General features: G+C 27.1%; 3 protein-coding genes across 5 annotated transcripts in view; 2 read left to right on the forward strand and 1 right to left on the reverse strand.

The window, feature by feature from the left end:
- Window positions 1–8205, reverse strand: part of LOC111680443 (protein Star) — a 43445-nt gene extending 35240 nt beyond the window's left edge. Inside the window, exon 1 of the mRNA XM_023442091.2 lies at window positions 6654–8205. The gene's annotated coding sequence lies outside the window, so the exon portion shown is untranslated. The remainder of the gene's footprint in view (window positions 1–6653) is intronic.
- Window positions 8206–9516: 1311 nt separating this feature from the next.
- Window positions 9517–12406, forward strand: LOC111680563 (protein asteroid). The gene is made up of 2 exons (XM_023442234.2): window positions 9517–10585; window positions 10645–12406. Exons 1-2 carry the CDS (start codon window positions 9614–9616, stop codon window positions 12328–12330), a joined length of 2658 nt encoding a protein of 885 aa, XP_023298002.2. The 5' UTR covers window positions 9517–9613; the 3' UTR covers window positions 12331–12406.
- Window positions 12407–12823: 417 nt separating this feature from the next.
- On the forward strand, window positions 12824–16190 carry LOC111680547 (cysteine protease ATG4B). 3 transcript variants are annotated; one of them, XM_046956502.1, is made up of 7 exons: window positions 12824–12981; window positions 13043–13224; window positions 13305–14127; window positions 14929–15008; window positions 15075–15424; window positions 15493–15871; window positions 15988–16190. In XM_046956502.1, the coding sequence occupies exons 3-7, from the start codon at window positions 13631–13633 to the stop codon at window positions 16083–16085; spliced, it is 1404 nt and encodes a 467-aa protein (XP_046812458.1). In that variant the 5' UTR covers window positions 12824–12981; window positions 13043–13224; window positions 13305–13630; the 3' UTR covers window positions 16086–16190. The 3 variants fall into 3 exon arrangements, with proteins under 3 accessions (XP_046812458.1, XP_046812457.1, XP_046812459.1); XM_046956501.1 differs by having other exon boundaries at window positions 13333–14127; XM_046956503.1 differs by having other exon boundaries at window positions 13333–14127; window positions 15493–15628.
- The last annotated feature ends 2927 nt before the right edge of the window (window positions 16191–19117 follow it).

Genomic DNA, 19117 nt, shown 5'->3' on the forward strand with positions numbered 1-19117 from the left:
AAGATGCTGTTATTAGACATCAATTAGTTTGTCTGGTTTAGTTCAAGTACTATTAAGTAGAAAAAAATATAAAATTAAAATCAAGCAAGCAAACAACAATTTCAATGACTAGTTATAGTGTAATTATTCAATTGTCTTTGATTAAATGTGCAAAATTTTTTCTATATTAAAAGATTTATTTTAAATTAGCTACAAACATACATACAACATGATACTCGTCTAATAATCTTTTATTCTTAAAACAGGCCATCATAATTTTTTATTGTTATTTTTTTATTATAATAAATATTTAAATATCTTTCTATTTATCTAACTACTAATAATGTACAACTACAACAACAGAGTGTAGATGTATGGACGAGAGAGAAAGAATGTTTTGGTCTAAAAACGGAAATTGCAATTTATAAAACATTTACACATTATTGTTTTTGTTGTTTGCTATTGTTTTGTTTTTTTTTAGTGTTAAAATGAGTTGCCATGTGGAAAATTTATTCATTCATTTATTCAAATTACTTTGAAGATACAGACACAATAAATAAATATGTGTACTTGGTGTATGTATATATTTATATAGAAAATATCTATAGATATATTTGCAAATAAATATAATATATATATTAAGTTGTTTTGAAAGAAAATTTACATTTGGAAAATTAGCAAAACAAGCAATAAAATGTTTAACTTAGAGAAAATTATTAGTAAAAGTAGAAAAATGCATTTGTTGGTTGTTTTTGAGTTTTAACTTTTGAAATATTTGAATTTAAGATTTTTGAAAAGAGAAATAATTTCTGAGTTATTTTGTTCTGTCTGGATTCTCAATCAGATAGGAAACGAGATTCAAACATTTTCTAAACATTTCATGTTAAATTTTGTAACTGAATTTCCATAAAGATTCAGTATTCCGTAAAAAATAATCTAAAACACTAAAAAGTATTAGGCTATTCTAAATTCTTAAAAAGAGTACAAATTGTTGTCTGATTTTCTATTGGTATTTAAATTGTTGTTTACAAGTTAATTTCTATGTAGCCATTTCAAAAAAAATGCAAATTTGTTAAATAAATTTATTTTTATTTTTTTGCTCTTATTTTTTCTAAATAAAAACATCACGTTTATTTAAAAATTAAAAAGGCGTTTTGGTCAAATTAACCACGGCAACACGTAAATAATAAACAAAATCAAACAAAAAACATAAGAATAAAAAAAGAAGAAAATTTTCAAAAAAGTGTATAAGACGAAAAAAATAAACGGAAAAATTTGAAAACTTAAAGCAAACAAACAAGAGAAAAATCACCTATAGAGAAAACTTAAAGAAAAAAAAAAAAGAACAACAAAAAATTATTATATAGGTCTCCAAAAAGAAAACAAAAACAAACGAAAAAAAAAAAATTATAATAAATTCAATATTTACTTTTTTTCAATCAATTTCACATTGATATGAAATTGTGTCTGAAGGTGGAACAAATTTGCTACATAATTAGTCATTCATGTTTGAAATCAATAAATAATGAGTTTTTTTTGTTTGTTTGTTTCTTTCATGTTTCCAAAAAAAGAAATGCTACCAAGTATAAATACAAAAGAAACAACAACAACAATACTTAACTTAGTAGATAGTATTCAAAGCTATATAGACAATATATCTATTTTATAGCTATTTTTCTTCTTGTTGGTTTAGAATAATTAAACCAATAAATTAAACGAAAAGTGGGGAAAAAATTAAAAAACAAAAACCGGAACCCCCAAACAGCTTTTAAACTGTTTATAATTTTCAATTTTTATGAATGAATTTTTATTTTTAAATAATAAACTTAACACCAACACTATTTATAATAATAATGAATAAAGTTTTACAGTTTTATTACTTCATTAAACATTTTATAAAATTAAAAAAAATTTAAGACATTCCCACAAATATTAAAAGTTAAAGTCTGGCTACTTTATTTAATTTATTTAAGGGATTTAGTTTTAACAAAAGATTGCCTCGACTAGAATATATATTTCTTTAAGACATTTAGGTGGTTTTATAGATTTATTGGTTTAAAGCAGATTTTAAGTTATAATTTATAACAAATGTATGGTTTTTATTGCACTTATATTGATTTTCAAGTGTAATTGCTCTGCAAAAATAAATATTTTTTTATACGCAAAAAAATTGATTTTCAAGTTTAATTTATAACAATGCTATTGCCATATTATTTAAAACAACAAAAATACCCTTCAAACTGACGTCATTTAAAAATACCGGCATAATCAACATCTTCAAAGTGACAAATTTTCTTATTGTAAAAATTGTCACAGTCCGTATAGAGTAGTTTGTATATTTTATGTTTTATTATTGTCATCAATTATTGTCAAAACTCAATGTCTTAAAAAAAAACAAAACTAAGGTAGTTTTGCTTGGTATTTTAATGATGTTGATGATGTTTTATTAAATATTTTAAATAAAATTATGCTAATTTAGCCAAGTATTTTAAAAAAAATAATGACTAATCTTTACGTAAGTTTGACTATTGCAAAAAATAGGAAAAAAAATATTCATAGAGTTAGTTGAAAAACAAAAAAACAGATTTGATCATATCTTTACAGTTATAAAACAAACGAAAAAATTTTAGCACTTGTGGAAGTTATTTTTTACACAACACATTTTTTAATGACTTCATAAACATGAAGAAAATAAATAAAATGTTTTCAAAGCGTGAAGTTATTTTTTCATATAAATTTAAAGTTTTTCCAAATATTATTTTTTTTTAATAAAGGCATGAAATTTTAAATTGGTTATAAAAAATGAGAAGTTTTAAATTGTTATTTTATATAGATAGGTTATTATTTATATTTCGTTTTATAATTTGAAAATGTAATTTAAACTAATTGACAACTATTGATTGACAGATTTCAATGCTTTAAATCATGAAAATACATAAAATTGTAATTTTAGGTTCCTTTAGGAAGTGTTTGGCACCCTATGATGCAACTCTAGATTCGAATTCCAGAGAGGTCTACTCTAGGAATCGATAAGAATGTTAAATAGTAAAAATATAATAAATAGAAAGTATTGTGACAAAAGATAAAGTCTCACAGTAACCTCCACCTGAATAAAAGTAGTCTAATCTTAACACACTTTACTTTAAACAATAATCATTTATTTATAAAAAACGACAAGAACAATACAACCCATTAGACCCTGTAATAAAGAGGAATTTACTTTGAATCTACTCTGTCTTCATTCTCAAATAGCCTGCCTAAGATTGTTGTAGTAATGTCTCATTTTCTAATTAAAGTCGTAATAGAACTATGACCCTCCTATAACTCTCCGTTGCCTTTTATTTAAGTTAAAGTCTTATCTCGCAAGATTACCTGTCACCTCAATCCATAATGTTATAGTCTTGTGTCTGATCTACATTCTACTTTAGACACGAGCTCAAACTTCAGCTCAGAAAGTTTTTAACGAAATTATAAAATTATTTTCGAATAATATAGTATTTTAACGAAATAGCTCAAATAATTATTAAGTTTGTGTTTGTTTTTTGATCAATTCATAGAAGTTTTTAATTTCTTTCAAGAACACAGTTCTAAAGTGTTGAAATTTCGAAATATTTTAATTTATTTAAAAATAATAAAGTTTAGATAAAGTTGAGTTTTTTAAACAGTAAAAATGTCTCACAATTTATACATCTCTAAGATAATAAAATAAAAATTTCCTATGTACACATACATATGTTACAATTAACTTCAAAACAAAGTTAACAAAACTATTACATAATAATTGAAAAAAATAAACTAATAACTTGGAACACAACCAAATTTCGATTTATTTCTTTCTGCAAACACCATTTTAGGCAAAATAAATATATACACACATGTGGGAAGAAATAAAACCTAAACTAAACATTTACTACAAATAATATGACTAATGTGTCAAAAGCTGCAAAAAATATAAAAAATTAATAATAACTCAAGACAAAATAAAGGTTTTTTTTATACAAATTTGGTCATTTTTAAAGTTCTACTTTAAGTTCACTTAGGTTTTTCTAGAAAACTTTCCTTGCCATCAAAATCACCCTTTTTTAAATGAACTACAAATACAAGCCGCAAAAAAAACACAAAAATCGAAACTTATTTTGCGGTCAAATGTAAATGCGTAGACACATAAATACCCAAGAAATTCATACTATAGTGTAAATATTAGAAAAATATAAAATAAAAACCGCAAACAATAAAAACCAAATAAATTCATATAGCAAGGATATTGTGTTTTTCAAAACAGCGCTCAAAATATACAAGAAAAAATACATTGAAAAACTAAATACATAAAACACACACTTCATAAAAACTATGACTTGCAAATAAACTAAAATATATAAAGAAAAAGTATAACAATTGAAGTTATAACTCATTTTTACAAACATATATTGAGTTACGTGACCAATTTTTAGAAAAAAAAAGAAAAACACAAAAAATGTTTGCAGACAGCGACCACGACCACTATGTGATTTTTTAAAAGAGGGCGTTTTAAAGGTAAACATAAAAAATCTCCTAAGAACTTTTCAAAACCGTCATGAAAAGGAAATGAATTGAGTTTTTTAAAAAATTTACAAGGGTCATACGAAAACAATAAAATAATAGAAAATGTTTTAGAATTTTATTTCAAAAATAATTTAAATTGTTGAACTCATTGTATTAGAAAGCAGCTCAAAACATTAGATTTAAAATTGAGGTAGTTATGAAATCAAAACACAAAATTAAAAAAAAAAACAAAAGTTCAATTCTGTAAGTAGTAAATCCTTAAATCAAATTTATCAAATGTCAAAAATTTAATGATTCAAAAGGCTTAAAGTTGAAAAGACTTAAAATTGATTTGAATATAATAAATAAAGCAGAATTGTAATCTTTGTTTTCTTTACATTTAAAGGGTTAATACCTATTATTATTTCTCTATAACAGTTGAATAACTAGAGTGTGTATTAGAATTTGAATAAAAAACAAATTGAACTTTTAACCTCATTTCAAAGGCACCATAAAATCACAAAAATGTTTTTTGGCCACCAAACTATACACATCCAATTTAAATTATTCTTTTAACTCCACAGGAAATGAAATGGGTATTGTGATTTTCATCTTCCATTCACATACATACTGCCAAAACTAAAAGAAAGCAAAAAAAACGAATTAAACAAAAAACGCAGTAATTTTCTCAACGTTTATCGCAGTATGGAATAATAGTAGTAAGTAAGAAATCATTTGCCAATTTATTATAATTTAGAAAATAAAATTGTTTAGAAAAATAAATGGAATCATTATATTACAACAACAAATTAAGGGTCCTTTTCATATATAATAATGCAATAATGGCATGAAAATGCAAAAACATATGAAACCTTGCGGGTGGTTTCAAATGTTATAACGAGAATCATTAGGATTTTTGTAAAATGAAATGTATTTAGTAGGTTTACATGGTTACACTCCTGCTACCTATTACTTACTTACTTACTAATCATACAATTCAAAGGAATTAGAAATAGGGGTGTTATTTTTATAGAAAAATAAACGTATACATGGGAACAATTTTAAATTTCAACAAAAATTTTAAAAAATATTTGCTTTGAACAAATATTTTCGGAAATAGTAGTATTTTCATCAGGTTGTCGAAGGTATTTATTTGTTAACAAACAAGAAATGTTCTTATTTCGTTATCGTTATTATCAATTTGGCAAATCTAGCAATATAACCAGTGTATTTTTTCGTGTGTGTGTTTATTTTGTTAGTGTCATTTTCCAAAAAGTCAGGTTTATTTTACCTGTTATATTTTCCCATTATATGGTTGAGTGTCTTTTTTTTTTTTTTGTTTTTGTACCGGAAAATGCGCCAAATTTTTAAATTTTGGTTGCACATTGTTTTGTTTTACATTATTTCCTACTTTTTGTGGGAAGCAGGAAGTTACTTAATGGAAATTGTTCGTTCGAAATGCTAAAAGTAATATTTAGGGATTTCATTCTAGGAATTTGATTAGAATTGCTCAATAGTTTTTTATGTTGATCAAATGTTAAGTTATGTAGAATTTAGGGATTTATTACAAAGTGATATTTTAACTTGCTAGAGAAGATTATGATGTTTATAAAATATCCGAAAGAAAATAGCTTTGCTAGAGAATACTATTGTCTAAAAATAGTTCTTTTCTATAACCAACAACATTTTCAAAACATTTCCTCTGACTAACAAAAAAAGCAAACTTATTCCATCGAAATATCTATAAAGAAATTTAAAGATTTGCATTTGAAAATGGAACCAATCTAATTGAACCTAGCTTTAATTTTAGCTTTCTCAAATAATTGATAGAAAAGGTAATTTCGTGTTTTTACATCTGTAGTTGAATTTGAAATTGTGCCTTGCAAGACTTTTTAGGATGTCAGCATACTACTTCCCGTAGTATGACAATTCAGAATTGAAATCGATTTCAAAGATCATGAGAGTGGAATTGAAATTAGACTTGAAAGACTTTTTAGAATGTCACCATATATGGTAACAACTCCCCGTAGTATGACAATTCAGAATTGAAATTGATCCCATATTCCAAAGATCCTAACTTTGCAATTTTTCCCATAAAAATAGAAAAACAAAAAGATTCTCTTTAAATAAAAAACATTTTTCACAAAACTTACCTTTAGGAAAAAAGCAATCAATCCTATTTAAAAATTTAGCACACGAAAACGAACTTTGTGTTAATCCAAAAAATTGTTTGATTTTTTCAGTTTATGCAAAAAATAAAATACTGCAGTCTCCAAAATATATACACACGCAGAACACTTTCAAAAACACAGTCGAAATTCGCAAATTAAACACCTGCTAAGGATAACCACGACAGGCAACTGAATTTGTTACGAAAACCTCACCGGCTTTTTGCCAATAATAAGAACAACTGGTTGTATGGAGCTCGCGAAATCCTCCTCAGACAAGACGAGATTAAAAATACTAACAGCGAATAACCGAATAACGTTCAAATACGACTTTTTCCACAATATTGTGAAAATTATAATAAAAAAATCTCTCGGTAACGTCGTAACGATTAAAAAAGAACACGAAATAACAACTCCACTAGAAGAATTTTTTGTAGAAACAAAAAATAAAAGAGAATGACAGACGCAGCAGCACTCGTATTTTTTGTTGTTGTTTTTGTATACTATAATTGTAGTAGTGAGACGTTTTTTTAATATATTTTTCTTTTCTTTTTGTTTTTCTTCTTCTTTCAATAATGAATGAATGAAGACCACGAAGAAATAAACACAACAAAAATTTACATACACACACTTTACACTTTATTATGTTTCTTATTTTGCTTTACTTCTTTTTTCTGTCTGTTTTTTTTTAAAGTAAGAACAAGTACACAAAAGTAATAAAAAGAAAATGTGACAATTTTTACCAAATTTCTAGTTTTATTGTTTATTTTTTGCGTATTTTTCAATATTTTTGTTTTTATTTAATTGTTTTATACAATTTTTCTGTGTTTTATTACCAAATTATGTATTATTAGTATATCTTAGGATTTTTTTATTTGTGGATTTTCTTGTATTTCTTTTTTTTCTTCTTGTATTTCTATATAATCACTCACACAAAAACATGCATACACTAAAATGGCTGGTTTAGGTTGTTGGTTGGTTGATTTTGTTGGTTGGATGGCTTTTTTCTTCTTCGCTCTTGTTGTTGTTGTACGTTTAAATGAATGAAGAAGAAGGTTTGTAGAAAGACGGAAGACGGTAAAAGAAATTAAGCAATTCAAGTAAAACGAATATGAAAAATTGTACAAATAATTCTTTTTTATTATGATTTTTTTAAATTTCAGTCTTGAAAAATATATTTAAATCATTCCAGAAATAGATTAAATTTATTGCTATTTCTTGCTGAATATTATTTATTTAATACTTTTAGCTTTATATAAAACACATTTATGTATATTCCACACTACGTTTTCATTTAATTCATAATTTTTTCATTCTCCTATATTTTTAACTGCGTTAAAGGATTTTCTTATTTATTTAAGAAGATGTTTATTTTAAAGGCACTATTGTCTATTTATTTTAAATATTTTAAAGGATTTTAATACTTTTTCCAGTTTTTCTTTGCTCTTATTTTTCTCAAAGCTTTAAAAAATACACTTCGGCTTTCCGCGACACGCACTAATTTCTACAAATACTCAACGACGAATGAAGAAGTCGTGTAATTGCAAGAAACAGTGTTGTCTATATTAAAGTAATAATAAAAAATAGAGCGTTTTTAAAATTCATTACATTAAGTGATTTTATGCAATTAGATTTTTTTTATTGAAAATTAATAACGTTTTTACTTTACCATGTTTATAAAATATACAAATTTTTAAGTAATTTTTAAAAATTGATAATTTATTTTATTCTTTGAAAAATGTGTGTTAGTATAAAATTAGCAGTAATGGAGTTTATTGTTTTAAAATAATGTTATATACAGTGTGCAACACTGTCAATTAGTGATGACACTTTAACGAAAATGTATAATAACAACAAAACGATAAGTTAAAATTATAAAGATATACCAGACTATTTACGGACTATTTAGTAAATTGTTAATATTTAATTTTGAATAGAGTTCCATAAAATTTGTTTCTGTTGAAAAAGGTCGAAGTCTAATATTTTATACGGACAAACAAATCTAAGACACAATTTCAATATATAATTTCAAAATATCAGAATATCTCTTATATAAAATGTCAGCGCTTTGAATAAAAAAATCAAAATATTTAACATTAATTTTACAAAATTGCATTATTATTCATAGTCAGGGAAACATCTATATATTCTAAATATGCACTAAAGAATTTGAAATATATTGTAAAAATAAAATTTTAAAATTTCAATTATATTTAAATTGTATATATTTATAATTTTTAACTATCATTTAAATCGGTGCTGCCATAGAATTCAACAATTATCGATAATAGTATAACATTTTTAATTTCTGCCACTCAATTAGTTTATATTAGGGTTCTATAAATAGGTTCGAATAATCGAACAATCGACTTTTTGTCGAAAAAAGTCGATAACTCTACTATCGTCTGTGAAAAAAGTCGAAAAGTCGACTTTGTGAATAAAAGTCGAAAAAAGCCGAAAAGTCTGAAAATCGAAAAAGTCGATAAGTCGAAGAAAGTCGGAAGAAGTCGAAAAGTCGACTATTTATAAAATTCTTATAGTTGAAAAGTCTAAAAGTCGACATTTATTTAAAAGAAAAAAGTCGAAAAGTTGAAAAATCGACTTTTCATAAAATGCAAAAAGTCGAAAAGTCGACTTTTTACTAAATGAAAAAAGTCGAAAAGTCGACTTTTCGTTTCAACTGTAGAACTGTATATGTATAATATCGCAACGATAATTTGAAAATCGAATAATATAAAATACATGAAGTACTTTGTTAAAGCAATTAAAACAATTATTTTAAGCGTTGACAACACTGCTTAGTTATTTACAATAAATTTTGACATTTTCTATATTTCTCCCATTCATAACAAGTTTGTAAATTTTTATAAGCACATGTAGAATAGTATTTTATTGTTTAACTTTTAAATAAAAACTTTGGAAATTATTTATAATTTTTTAATAAAATGGGAGTGCGAGGGTTAACGGGTTTTATAGCGAGACATGCGGAATTATATTTGACACCCTACGAATTGCATGACTGTAATCTTGTGATAGATGGAGACAATTTGGCCTGCAATTTGTACAGGGATGTGGCCGGCAATTATTCTGCTTTTGGTGGAGATTATGATGAATTCTACAGGGCTGTGGTAAATTTCTTTGTGGTCCTTGGAGAATGCAATATCAAACCATATGTACTAATGGATGGTGGCTATGAGATGCGTAAATTACGCACAGTGGGTAAACGTATGAGAGGCAAAATATCCGTGATAAAACGTATTAATCCCTGTGCCTCCATTACCGTATTTCCTGTAATGATGAAAGAAGTTTTTGTGGATGCAGTCAAGGATTGTGGTGTGCCAGTGATGCGTTGTGTTTTTGAGGCAGATGATGAATTGGCCGCTTTGGCGCGCAAGTTGAATTGTCCTGTGTTAAGTTATGATTCCGATTTTTATATACACAATGTAAAGTATATTCCTTTGATCACTCTAACGGTAAAGGCTCATACAAAACTTTGTAAAAGTAATATAGTGGAAAATTCCGAAGAGAACACACGCAAACTAAGAAAAAACGAAGCCAAAAAGCTGGATAAACACACCAGGGCTAACCATGTAATGGATTCTATTGTAGTTGATAATAAGGAAAAGCCGAAAAAAGGTAAAACGTATAAATATTTAGACTGCTGCATGTATCGCATTGAGAATTTAATTGCGAGAGGTTCTCTGAGCAAGGAAAAATTACCATTATTTGCCGCTATGTTGGGTAATGATTATATATCACGTTCGTGTTTTAAAAACTTTTTCCAATCGGGCATGGGTAAAGTTGGTAGAAGTAGAAAAACAAAACAGCAGCAACGTAGAATAAAAGTTATACTTCAGTGGTTAAAAACTGAGACAGCAGAATCGGCTTTAGAAAAAATCATGACGAGATTAAGAACAGTAAGTATAAATTGATATTAAAATAGAAATATCTTCAATGATTCTTTAAAATTTTTTAGCATCAACGTGAGTCTTTAATGGCTCAAATGGAAGCTGCTACAAGTGGTTACTCCAATGAAAAATGTCGTTCGTATGATTTTTTCATCAGTCATTATGAAAATATATTTGAAGATTTTATTGAAACTGAGGAAGAAATCTATGAAACTGATGAGGAAGAATACGAAGAAGATGAGTCTGAAGAGGAAGAAGTTTCTGGAGAAGAGGAAGCCGAAGAAGAAGAAGATAATGATTCTAGTATTGAAGAGGAAGATGAAGACGAAGAACAAAATGCTTCTCATATTGAAGAGGAAGACGTTAATAACAAAGAGAATCCCGAAGAATTGGAAGTAACACTTAAAGAAAATGAAGAAAATGGCAATTCTAATGATTCTGACTCTGAAGACTCAGAAAATGAAGAATCAAATGAAAATTCTCATGACATAATATCCGCCTTTCCCCAATGGTTTTTAAATAAATTATATCCTGCCAATTTACCACGTTTCTTCGTCGACTTAATGCATCTACGAAAATATATAAATAATCCTCAAATAGAACATTTTCCTTACAATGAATGCAATAGTATAGCCCTACCCATTTTAACTCTTATATACTCACTATTATATAATGTCAAGGGTAATGAATTTGTACCTAAAGTTATGGAAGATGGTACAGTACGTCCCTTATATTTCACATACCTAACACGGGCTACACGAGTCACCAATATTCGCTATGAACATGTTGAGGTGGAGGAGAAGCCAAAGTATGATTTTGAACCAGAAAATCCTAATCCTCTGTTTTTGAGAGAAGTATTTGAAAAGAGAATGCCTGAATTAAATCCAGTAGAGTTATTTTCTGAATTGGAGAAAATTCCTCAAGACCTCAGGCTGTATTTCATGGCAATTGTTTATTGGCTACATAAATGCCAAAACTACGATGTGGTTCATATACATGCTCTAATTGTTTGTTTGGTTGTTTTAAGAACAATTGATTCTAAAATCCCTGCCGAAAGAGATGTTAAAGCTTTTCAGAAGAAGTTTGGCAAAATTATCAAAAAAGAACGTCAGGTACGTGATAAGGACGAAGCAAATGGTACCAAACGTGTAATTAAAGATGAGATATTAGCTCTATCCATACCAGAACGTTTACCACATGTACCAAAATCCGATTGTTATTTAGTTCAAAATGAACTATTAAAACATTTCCATATGCAGGACATATTTAAGAAGAAATACGATCTTTACTCTAGCACTGTACTACATGCATTTGCCGAATTTCAATCCGTAGTCTTCCAATTACATTCATTAAATTCACTCCTCGACTTTCCCTGCGCTGCACCTCATATGGGTCAATTGTACTGTGGTGTTTTTTTATATAATCTCTATGACTTGTTTAAAAGCCGTTTGGATATTGTTTACTATGTAAAGAATTTCATTTTTAGAGATTCTCAAATAATGTTTGATTGCTATTTGTATTTGTGGCAATGGTGTGAAAGGTTTATTCCATCTTGGAAGCAACCTAAAGATCATAATGTGAGCACGGTATTGAGTAAAAAGATTCTAAAGAAAAAACGCCAATTGGAGAGAAAACATGCTGCTCAAGATAATAAGTTACAAGATCCAAACGCTGATATGCTGAGTAGTGGTGAAGTGGATGACGAATTTGTAGATTTAAATAATAAGTTTTGTACTTTTTTAAAAGTAAGCTAACTGTGACATGAATAAGACAATTTTGAATGCAATAAATACATACTAAATAAATTTATTAAGAAAAGTTTAAAAAAAAGTTGTTAAGACTACTTTATTTAATTTGCTATTTTAGCTTGTATTTTCGTTTGTAACAGAGTTTTAAATTTTCATTTGTAACAGAGTTTTAAATCAGCTTTCATAGCCTTATTGGTAACATTTGGGAAGCTTAAATACAAAGTGCAATAATTTTTGAGTATTTTCAATGCAATTTCTGAAAATATTCATAGGTTTGATAATTCAAAATAATGTTTAATTAATGGTATTACATTCCTTAATAAATTCCGTTTTAAGAATGTTATAATGAAAACTAAAGCTATTTTGGTTTTATTCACCCATTTTAAAAACTATTACCGTTTAATTCTGTTTTGCGTTTTTACTGTTTCCATGATGTAAATGAAAATGTTGCCTTGGCAACCCTATTCAATTTTGACATTTATGTTGTCATTAGACATGAAAAAATGTAAAACAAAAACATTTAGTTCTTTGTTTTGCTACGACGGAGAATTTTTTAATCATTTTCAATCCTAAATTAAACAATTTAAAACGAAAATTAACAAATAAAAACTGAAGCTGCAGCACTGCCACAAGTGAAAGCATTTGAGGATAATTAAAGTAAATTAAATAATTTTAGGAAAATACACAGAAAAACTAAATGAAAAAAGCAATTTTTTAGTGTTGGTGATGATGACATTGGCATAAACAATACAAGAAAAAGAAAAAAATAACAAGACTTCTGGATAAGAGGAGAGTGAAAACGGATATGTAAAAGAGAAATAGTGTGAGAGTGGGTTTGAAAACAATACGAAGTTGAGAACAAGTTGTTAGGAAAAGAACCAGCAAAAATAAAATTTGAAGGTAAACAAATTTTCATTATTGTTTTTTCCCTTTCTTTAGAGTAAAAATTTAGTTTATTAGTTTTATATTCTGTTGATAAGAAATAATTTCATTTGTAACATGTTACAGTGATAGACATTTTGCTGTCTAGATAGAGATTAAATTTAGCAAGATTATTGCTAGATTACATGAAATTTGGTCCAGCTGTTTGTTGTTGATTTTCAACAATAACAGCTATTGGGCTATTGGTGGCAGTGTTCTACTACTACTGTTGGTAACGACTCTACACATACTGGCTCACTTACCTTGGTTCAAGACACATCCTGAAGACCTCTATCGTCGTAGTCGTCGACTTTATTACTTGAGACTACAGTGCATCGCCAATATTGATCAATTCATAGATTTCTACACTAATGTTTCACGCAAAATGGACAGTGTGTTTGAAGCATACTTAGGTCCGGATGGCGTTTTAGCCGGAGCAGTAGTTGGTGCTGTGGCCGGTGCCACCGGTGAACCAGATGATATACCCAAAGTTAATACTACAGTTTGGATTTTGGGCAAAAGTTATAATGCCATACAAGAGTTGGAACTAATACGTCGCGATGTTCAGTCACGTCTGTGGTGTACATATCGTCGGGGTTTTGTACCGCTAGGCGAACCTCAGTTGACTACCGACAAAGGTTGGGGCTGTATGTTGCGTTGTGGCCAAATGGTTTTGGCTCAAGCACTCATCGATTTGCATTTGGGCCGTGATTGGTATTGGACAACTGAAACAAGAGATTCAACATATTTGAAAATTGTTAATCGTTTCGAAGACTCAAGGAAAAGTTATTTTTCCATACATCAAATTGCCTTAATGGGAGATTCGGAGGATAAGAAGGTGGGCCAATGGTTTGGTCCGAATACTGTGGCACAAGTGCTCAAGTAAGTACAAGTTTAATACTAGTAGTTAAATTTCTACATTATTTCAAATTTAAACAATAATTCCTTAACATGGAAAACAAATTTTTGAAAATCGAGTTTTTCAATAAAGTTATTTATGGATTTAATATGGATGGCGAATTGATTTTAATCTCAGAAGTCACAAATATTGAGTAAAATCCACTTTTAATTTAAATTTTATTGAATTTTTAGAAAATACATGATAAATAATTCATTTTGCAAACAATTATAGATTAAATGAGAAATTACATAAAAAGTTTTTTCAATAAATTTTTTTATTTATAATATTATTTATATTCACTAAAAATTTTAATCTTAGAAGTCACAATAATTGAATGAAATCCGCTTTTAATTTAAATTTTATTTTAATTTTTAGAAAATACATGATAAATAATTCATTTTGCAAACAATTTTAGCTGAAAATTTCATTTTTTACGAAAAATTAGATTTTTCACTAAAAATATTTTTTTTTTGCAAAAAATCCGAATTTTCCATTAAAATTAAAAATTTAATTATTTGATCACAATTAATAACTTACGAATTATTTTTATTTTCAACAAAAATCCAGTAAATTATTTTTAAATTAAATTTTTACTTAAAATTCAATATGATCGACAATTACCAATAAAACTTCTAGATTTTCGAAAAGATCTGTAGAAGTATATAATTTTAAGGTGTTTTGAGATTTGAAAAAACCTATTGAAAGACACACACATTTGCTTTAATTCTAGTTAATTATTTCATATTAATTTTTCAAATCTTTCTGATTATTTCCTCTTACAGAAAATTAGTTCGTTACGATGACTGGTGCAGTCTAACGATCCATGTAGCTATGGACAATACTATCGTCATAGATGACATTAGTGAGTTTCATCCGCAAATAAATAATTTAATAAAATTTATATTTTTATGCCATTATACATTTACAGTTTCACTATGTTTGACAAATCCCAAAAATGATGAATCGTGGAAACCTTTGTTACTTATACTACCCCTACGTCTAGGACTTAGTGACATTAATCCCATTTATATACCCGCTTTAAAGAAATGCTTTGAGCTGGTGGGAAATTGTGGCATGATTGGTGGAAGACCTAATCAGGCACTTTATTTTCTGGGCTATGTGGATGATGAAGTTTTATTTTTGGATCCTCATACAACACAAAGATCGGGAGGGGTGGGTCAGAAAACTACACAAGATGAGATTGATTTCGATGAAACATTTCATCAGAAATATGCGGGTAGAATACAATTTACCCAAATGGATCCGTCGTTGGCTGTGGTATGTTAACTGTAAAAATATGGATCTATCATAATTATTAACATTTTATTTTATATTTCAAATCCTAGTGTTTCCTCTGTAAATCTCGTATGTCATTTGATATTCTATTGGAGAACTTAAAAAATCAGGTGCTAACAGCCAGCACTCAACCATTATTTGAAATTACTAAAACTCGTTCACCGGAATGGGTGTCGAGCATGACAGGTATAATGGCTTCTACTAATACCACATATCATTATCCTTCTCTTGTTTTAAACGACTCCAACAACTGTCTAGACACTGTAACAGAAACAGTAACAGATAGAGATACAACAGAACACTGTTATAATTCTTATGAAGAAGTAGCCAGTGATTTAAATACTTCCTATATTACATACACAACAACTTCATCAGATGATTTAATAAGTTATAGTTCGGCACGAACTATAAGTTGTGGTGATACAGAAGGTTTTTTTTTTATTTTTTAGTTTTAGTTTAGTCTTTAGATTATAATTAATTAAACAAAATTGTATTTGTAAATCAATAATCTAAAATTTTTAATTCTAATTTCTTTTCCAATTTAGATTTCGAAAATGTTAATCACTCATCTGTGGATGCCAAACGACGTACTTGCTGTGATGATAAAGAAGGTTCCGATGATGATTTTGAATTTATATCCTAGTTTAAATTAATTTTAACTTTTTTCAAAATGGAATTTTAACTTAAATAATTATTTCTATTAAAGTTTTAATTTTATTTTTTCTATTTCTTTTATACATACATGTAAAATTTATGTCTTGTAATTAGTTTTATTTACTTACAAAAAATAACTTTTTTTTTCGTTTAGTCTCAATTTATTCAGTTCAGTTATTTTTTTATATAATATATAAATATTTAAATTAAATAAAACGAGATAAATTAATTGAAATGAAAATAAATGTTTAATATTTTAATGAAACTTGTTGAAAGATTAGTTAAATTTTTATAAATTACTTATAATTTATTATTATTTAAAGAAATAATTAACATTTTGTTTAAATACATCAACATACGCCCTTAAATTTTATTTTGTTATTAATTTGTCAGTTTTTTTAATGAGATTTTATAGAAAATGATTTAGTAAAAGTTGGAGTTGTTTTTTTAGTAAGGAGATTTAAAAGAATTTAAACTTAAATGGTTAAGCATTTAACTTAAAAGTCTTATTCTTATTTGTTTAATTTATTATAGGAAACGAAGCACTGTGTTTTAAATAATTCATTTTTAAATTGACCATACCTTCTGATAACAATAATAATTGTAATATAAAAACTATATACAAATATTAAGTAGAGCATTTGTATTTTATGTGATTTTTAACATTTGCCCATAAACAACAACTAATAGTTCTTTTATCTAGTCGCTTTTAAAATGGACCACACCTTTAAAATATATATTTATGTAGAAACCTTGACTTTACTTTCATATGAGGTGTATTTAAGATTTTTATTAAAAAACCCATAGTTTCTTTTATTATTAGCATTTAATTAAAGGCGTTTGAGCAAAAGTTTTTCAATTAGTCAGAATTAGTTTGTTGTCACTTAGTAAAAAGCATAAATTTTAAAAATAATTGTTAATATTATAATTAAGGCATGAGAGTAGTCAATAAATTAATCTATAGACTAGTCAGTAGACCAGTTAAAAGTCTAAACGATATCCTATGATGATGATTAATCTACTAACTAGGATATTGGTATAGTCAGTCAACTAGTCGATTGACTAGTTAATAGTTTTGACTTAAGACTAGTTAATAGATTAATCAATAAACTAATCAAAAGACAACAAACTAATATATAGAATGGTCAGCATACTAGTTCTTAAAATGGGCAATAGACTTAACCATACACTAGTCAATAGATTACACAGCAGACTTATTAAGAGACTAGTTAAAAGACTAATCAAAACAACAAGTTAAACAACCATTAATAATTAATTGTTAAATGATGTTACAGAAAATAGGTAAATCCATCAACTAGTCTACAGTCTAGCCAACAGACCAACCAATAGTCTAGTTTATAGACTAGTCAATGAATTAGTTAATAATGTAGCCAATAGGCTCCTTAATACACTAGTCCATGAACTAATGAACAGACAGCAAAATATTCCATAGACTATAGTCATAGTCAATAAGTTATTAGACCATAGACCAGATTATAGACTTCTATAGTCGTAAATTCATAAGTTTTATCTATTTCAAATAAGGTTACGATTTTGTTCTTTTATAAACTTCTTTTTTCCTTTCAAATCTCCCCCAAAACAATAATTAAGTAATAATCTTATAATTACACATTAACACAAGAAAAACTATTAAATACAAAAATAATAATTAATCATAGTTATTGCTATTTATCAATAAAATATTTGATTGTGGTGATTTAATTTAAATGAAGAAAATAATTAATAAAACACACCTTAAATGGCAACTATTACACCTCCCTAATGTTGAAAAAAAACAACTGAAAATGATTAAAACTAAAAACATTTATAAAATAATTAATATTCTTATATTTGGCAACGAAACAAAAACCGTAAACAATTAATTTTATTAAAGAAAAGAGGAAGGGAACCCATAAAAGAACAAAAACCAACTGTAGTACCCTTGATCTTGAAATAAAGCGGCGCCCTAACAAGTCACAATCATTATTTCACATTCATTATAATCCGATTTATAAAAAAAAATGTAAAGAAATAAATGATAAATAAATTTGGTATAAATTAAACATGTGTTTGATAGTTGTGGGTTCTATGTATCTAAATCTTTTTACATAAGATTAAACAGATATTAATGAAAAGTTTTAATTAAGTTTGAATTTATATTAAATTAAATAACTTTTATATCAACAACTGTCCACTACTGTTTATGTAAAATGTTAAAAAAAAATCTATAAAATTATAAATATATATTTATTAGAAATACTAAGCCAACACCCTCAGTAACAAAGCCAAGACCAACAACACACTTAGACTTTTTGTTTATGGGCCTCTTAGACAACAATAGCTGCTTGAGTAAGTATTGTTTGATCTAAATATTCGTTTGAAAACTTACAATTAAAACACGAGACAATTACTTGGAAAAAATAACTAAATCATATAGAACTTATTACTGGCACTTTACAAAAGTTATTTATGTAAAAAATCCACATTTTTTAAGGTAATAATAAAAACTATTTTAAACACTATGGGTAAAATTTACTTTATTATTGGGGAAAAAATCATTACAAATTTTCACTAATAAAAACAAATTTAATACAATTTAAAAGATAAAACAGGTACGAATTTATAGTCGGACATTGCCGAGTATATAATACCCTACACCTGCCATTATGTTAAAAAGTGGATAATTTAAAAAAAAACAAAGCATTTAATTTGTTCTTTAACCGTATTGTGGAACATTTTTACGTATAATTGACAAAAAAAGAAGGGGAGTTTGTATGGGGGCTAGGTCAAATGAGGCCCGATCACTATAAAAATTAGTAGCGCCATTTATCGTTCTATAAAACTAAGTTTTGCAAACGTAATTATGAGCCTAAAGGCACGATTCGGGTGGTACGGTTGTATGAGGGCTATGCGAAATATTGAACCGATTTCGTTCGCCCTTGAACCAAGAAAAGAGTATATGCCAAATTTCATCAAATTATCTTGAAAACTGGAGGTTTACATGGAGACACAGACAGACAG

This window comes from Lucilia cuprina, chromosome 2 (assembly GCF_022045245.1).
Source record: "Lucilia cuprina isolate Lc7/37 chromosome 2, ASM2204524v1, whole genome shotgun sequence".
Taxonomy (NCBI): Eukaryota; Metazoa; Arthropoda; class Insecta; order Diptera; family Calliphoridae; genus Lucilia; species Lucilia cuprina.

Bases quoted from the DNA above. Each gene is read 5' to 3' on its own strand.
- LOC111680563 (XM_023442234.2), top strand. From the start codon at position 9,614: ATGGGAGTGCGAGGGTTAACGGGTTTTATAGCGAGACATGCGGAATTA. The intron at 10,586-10,644 runs GTAAGTATAAAT...AAAATTTTTTAG, and splicing joins TCATGACGAGATTAAGAACA to CATCAACGTGAGTCTTTAAT.
- LOC111680547 (XM_046956502.1), top strand. From the start codon at position 13,631: ATGGACAGTGTGTTTGAAGCATACTTAGGTCCGGATGGCGTTTTAGCC. The intron at 14,128-14,928 runs GTAAGTACAAGT...TTCCTCTTACAG, and splicing joins ACTGTGGCACAAGTGCTCAA to AAAATTAGTTCGTTACGATG. The intron at 15,872-15,987 runs GTTTTTTTTTTA...TTTCCAATTTAG, and splicing joins AAGTTGTGGTGATACAGAAG to ATTTCGAAAATGTTAATCAC.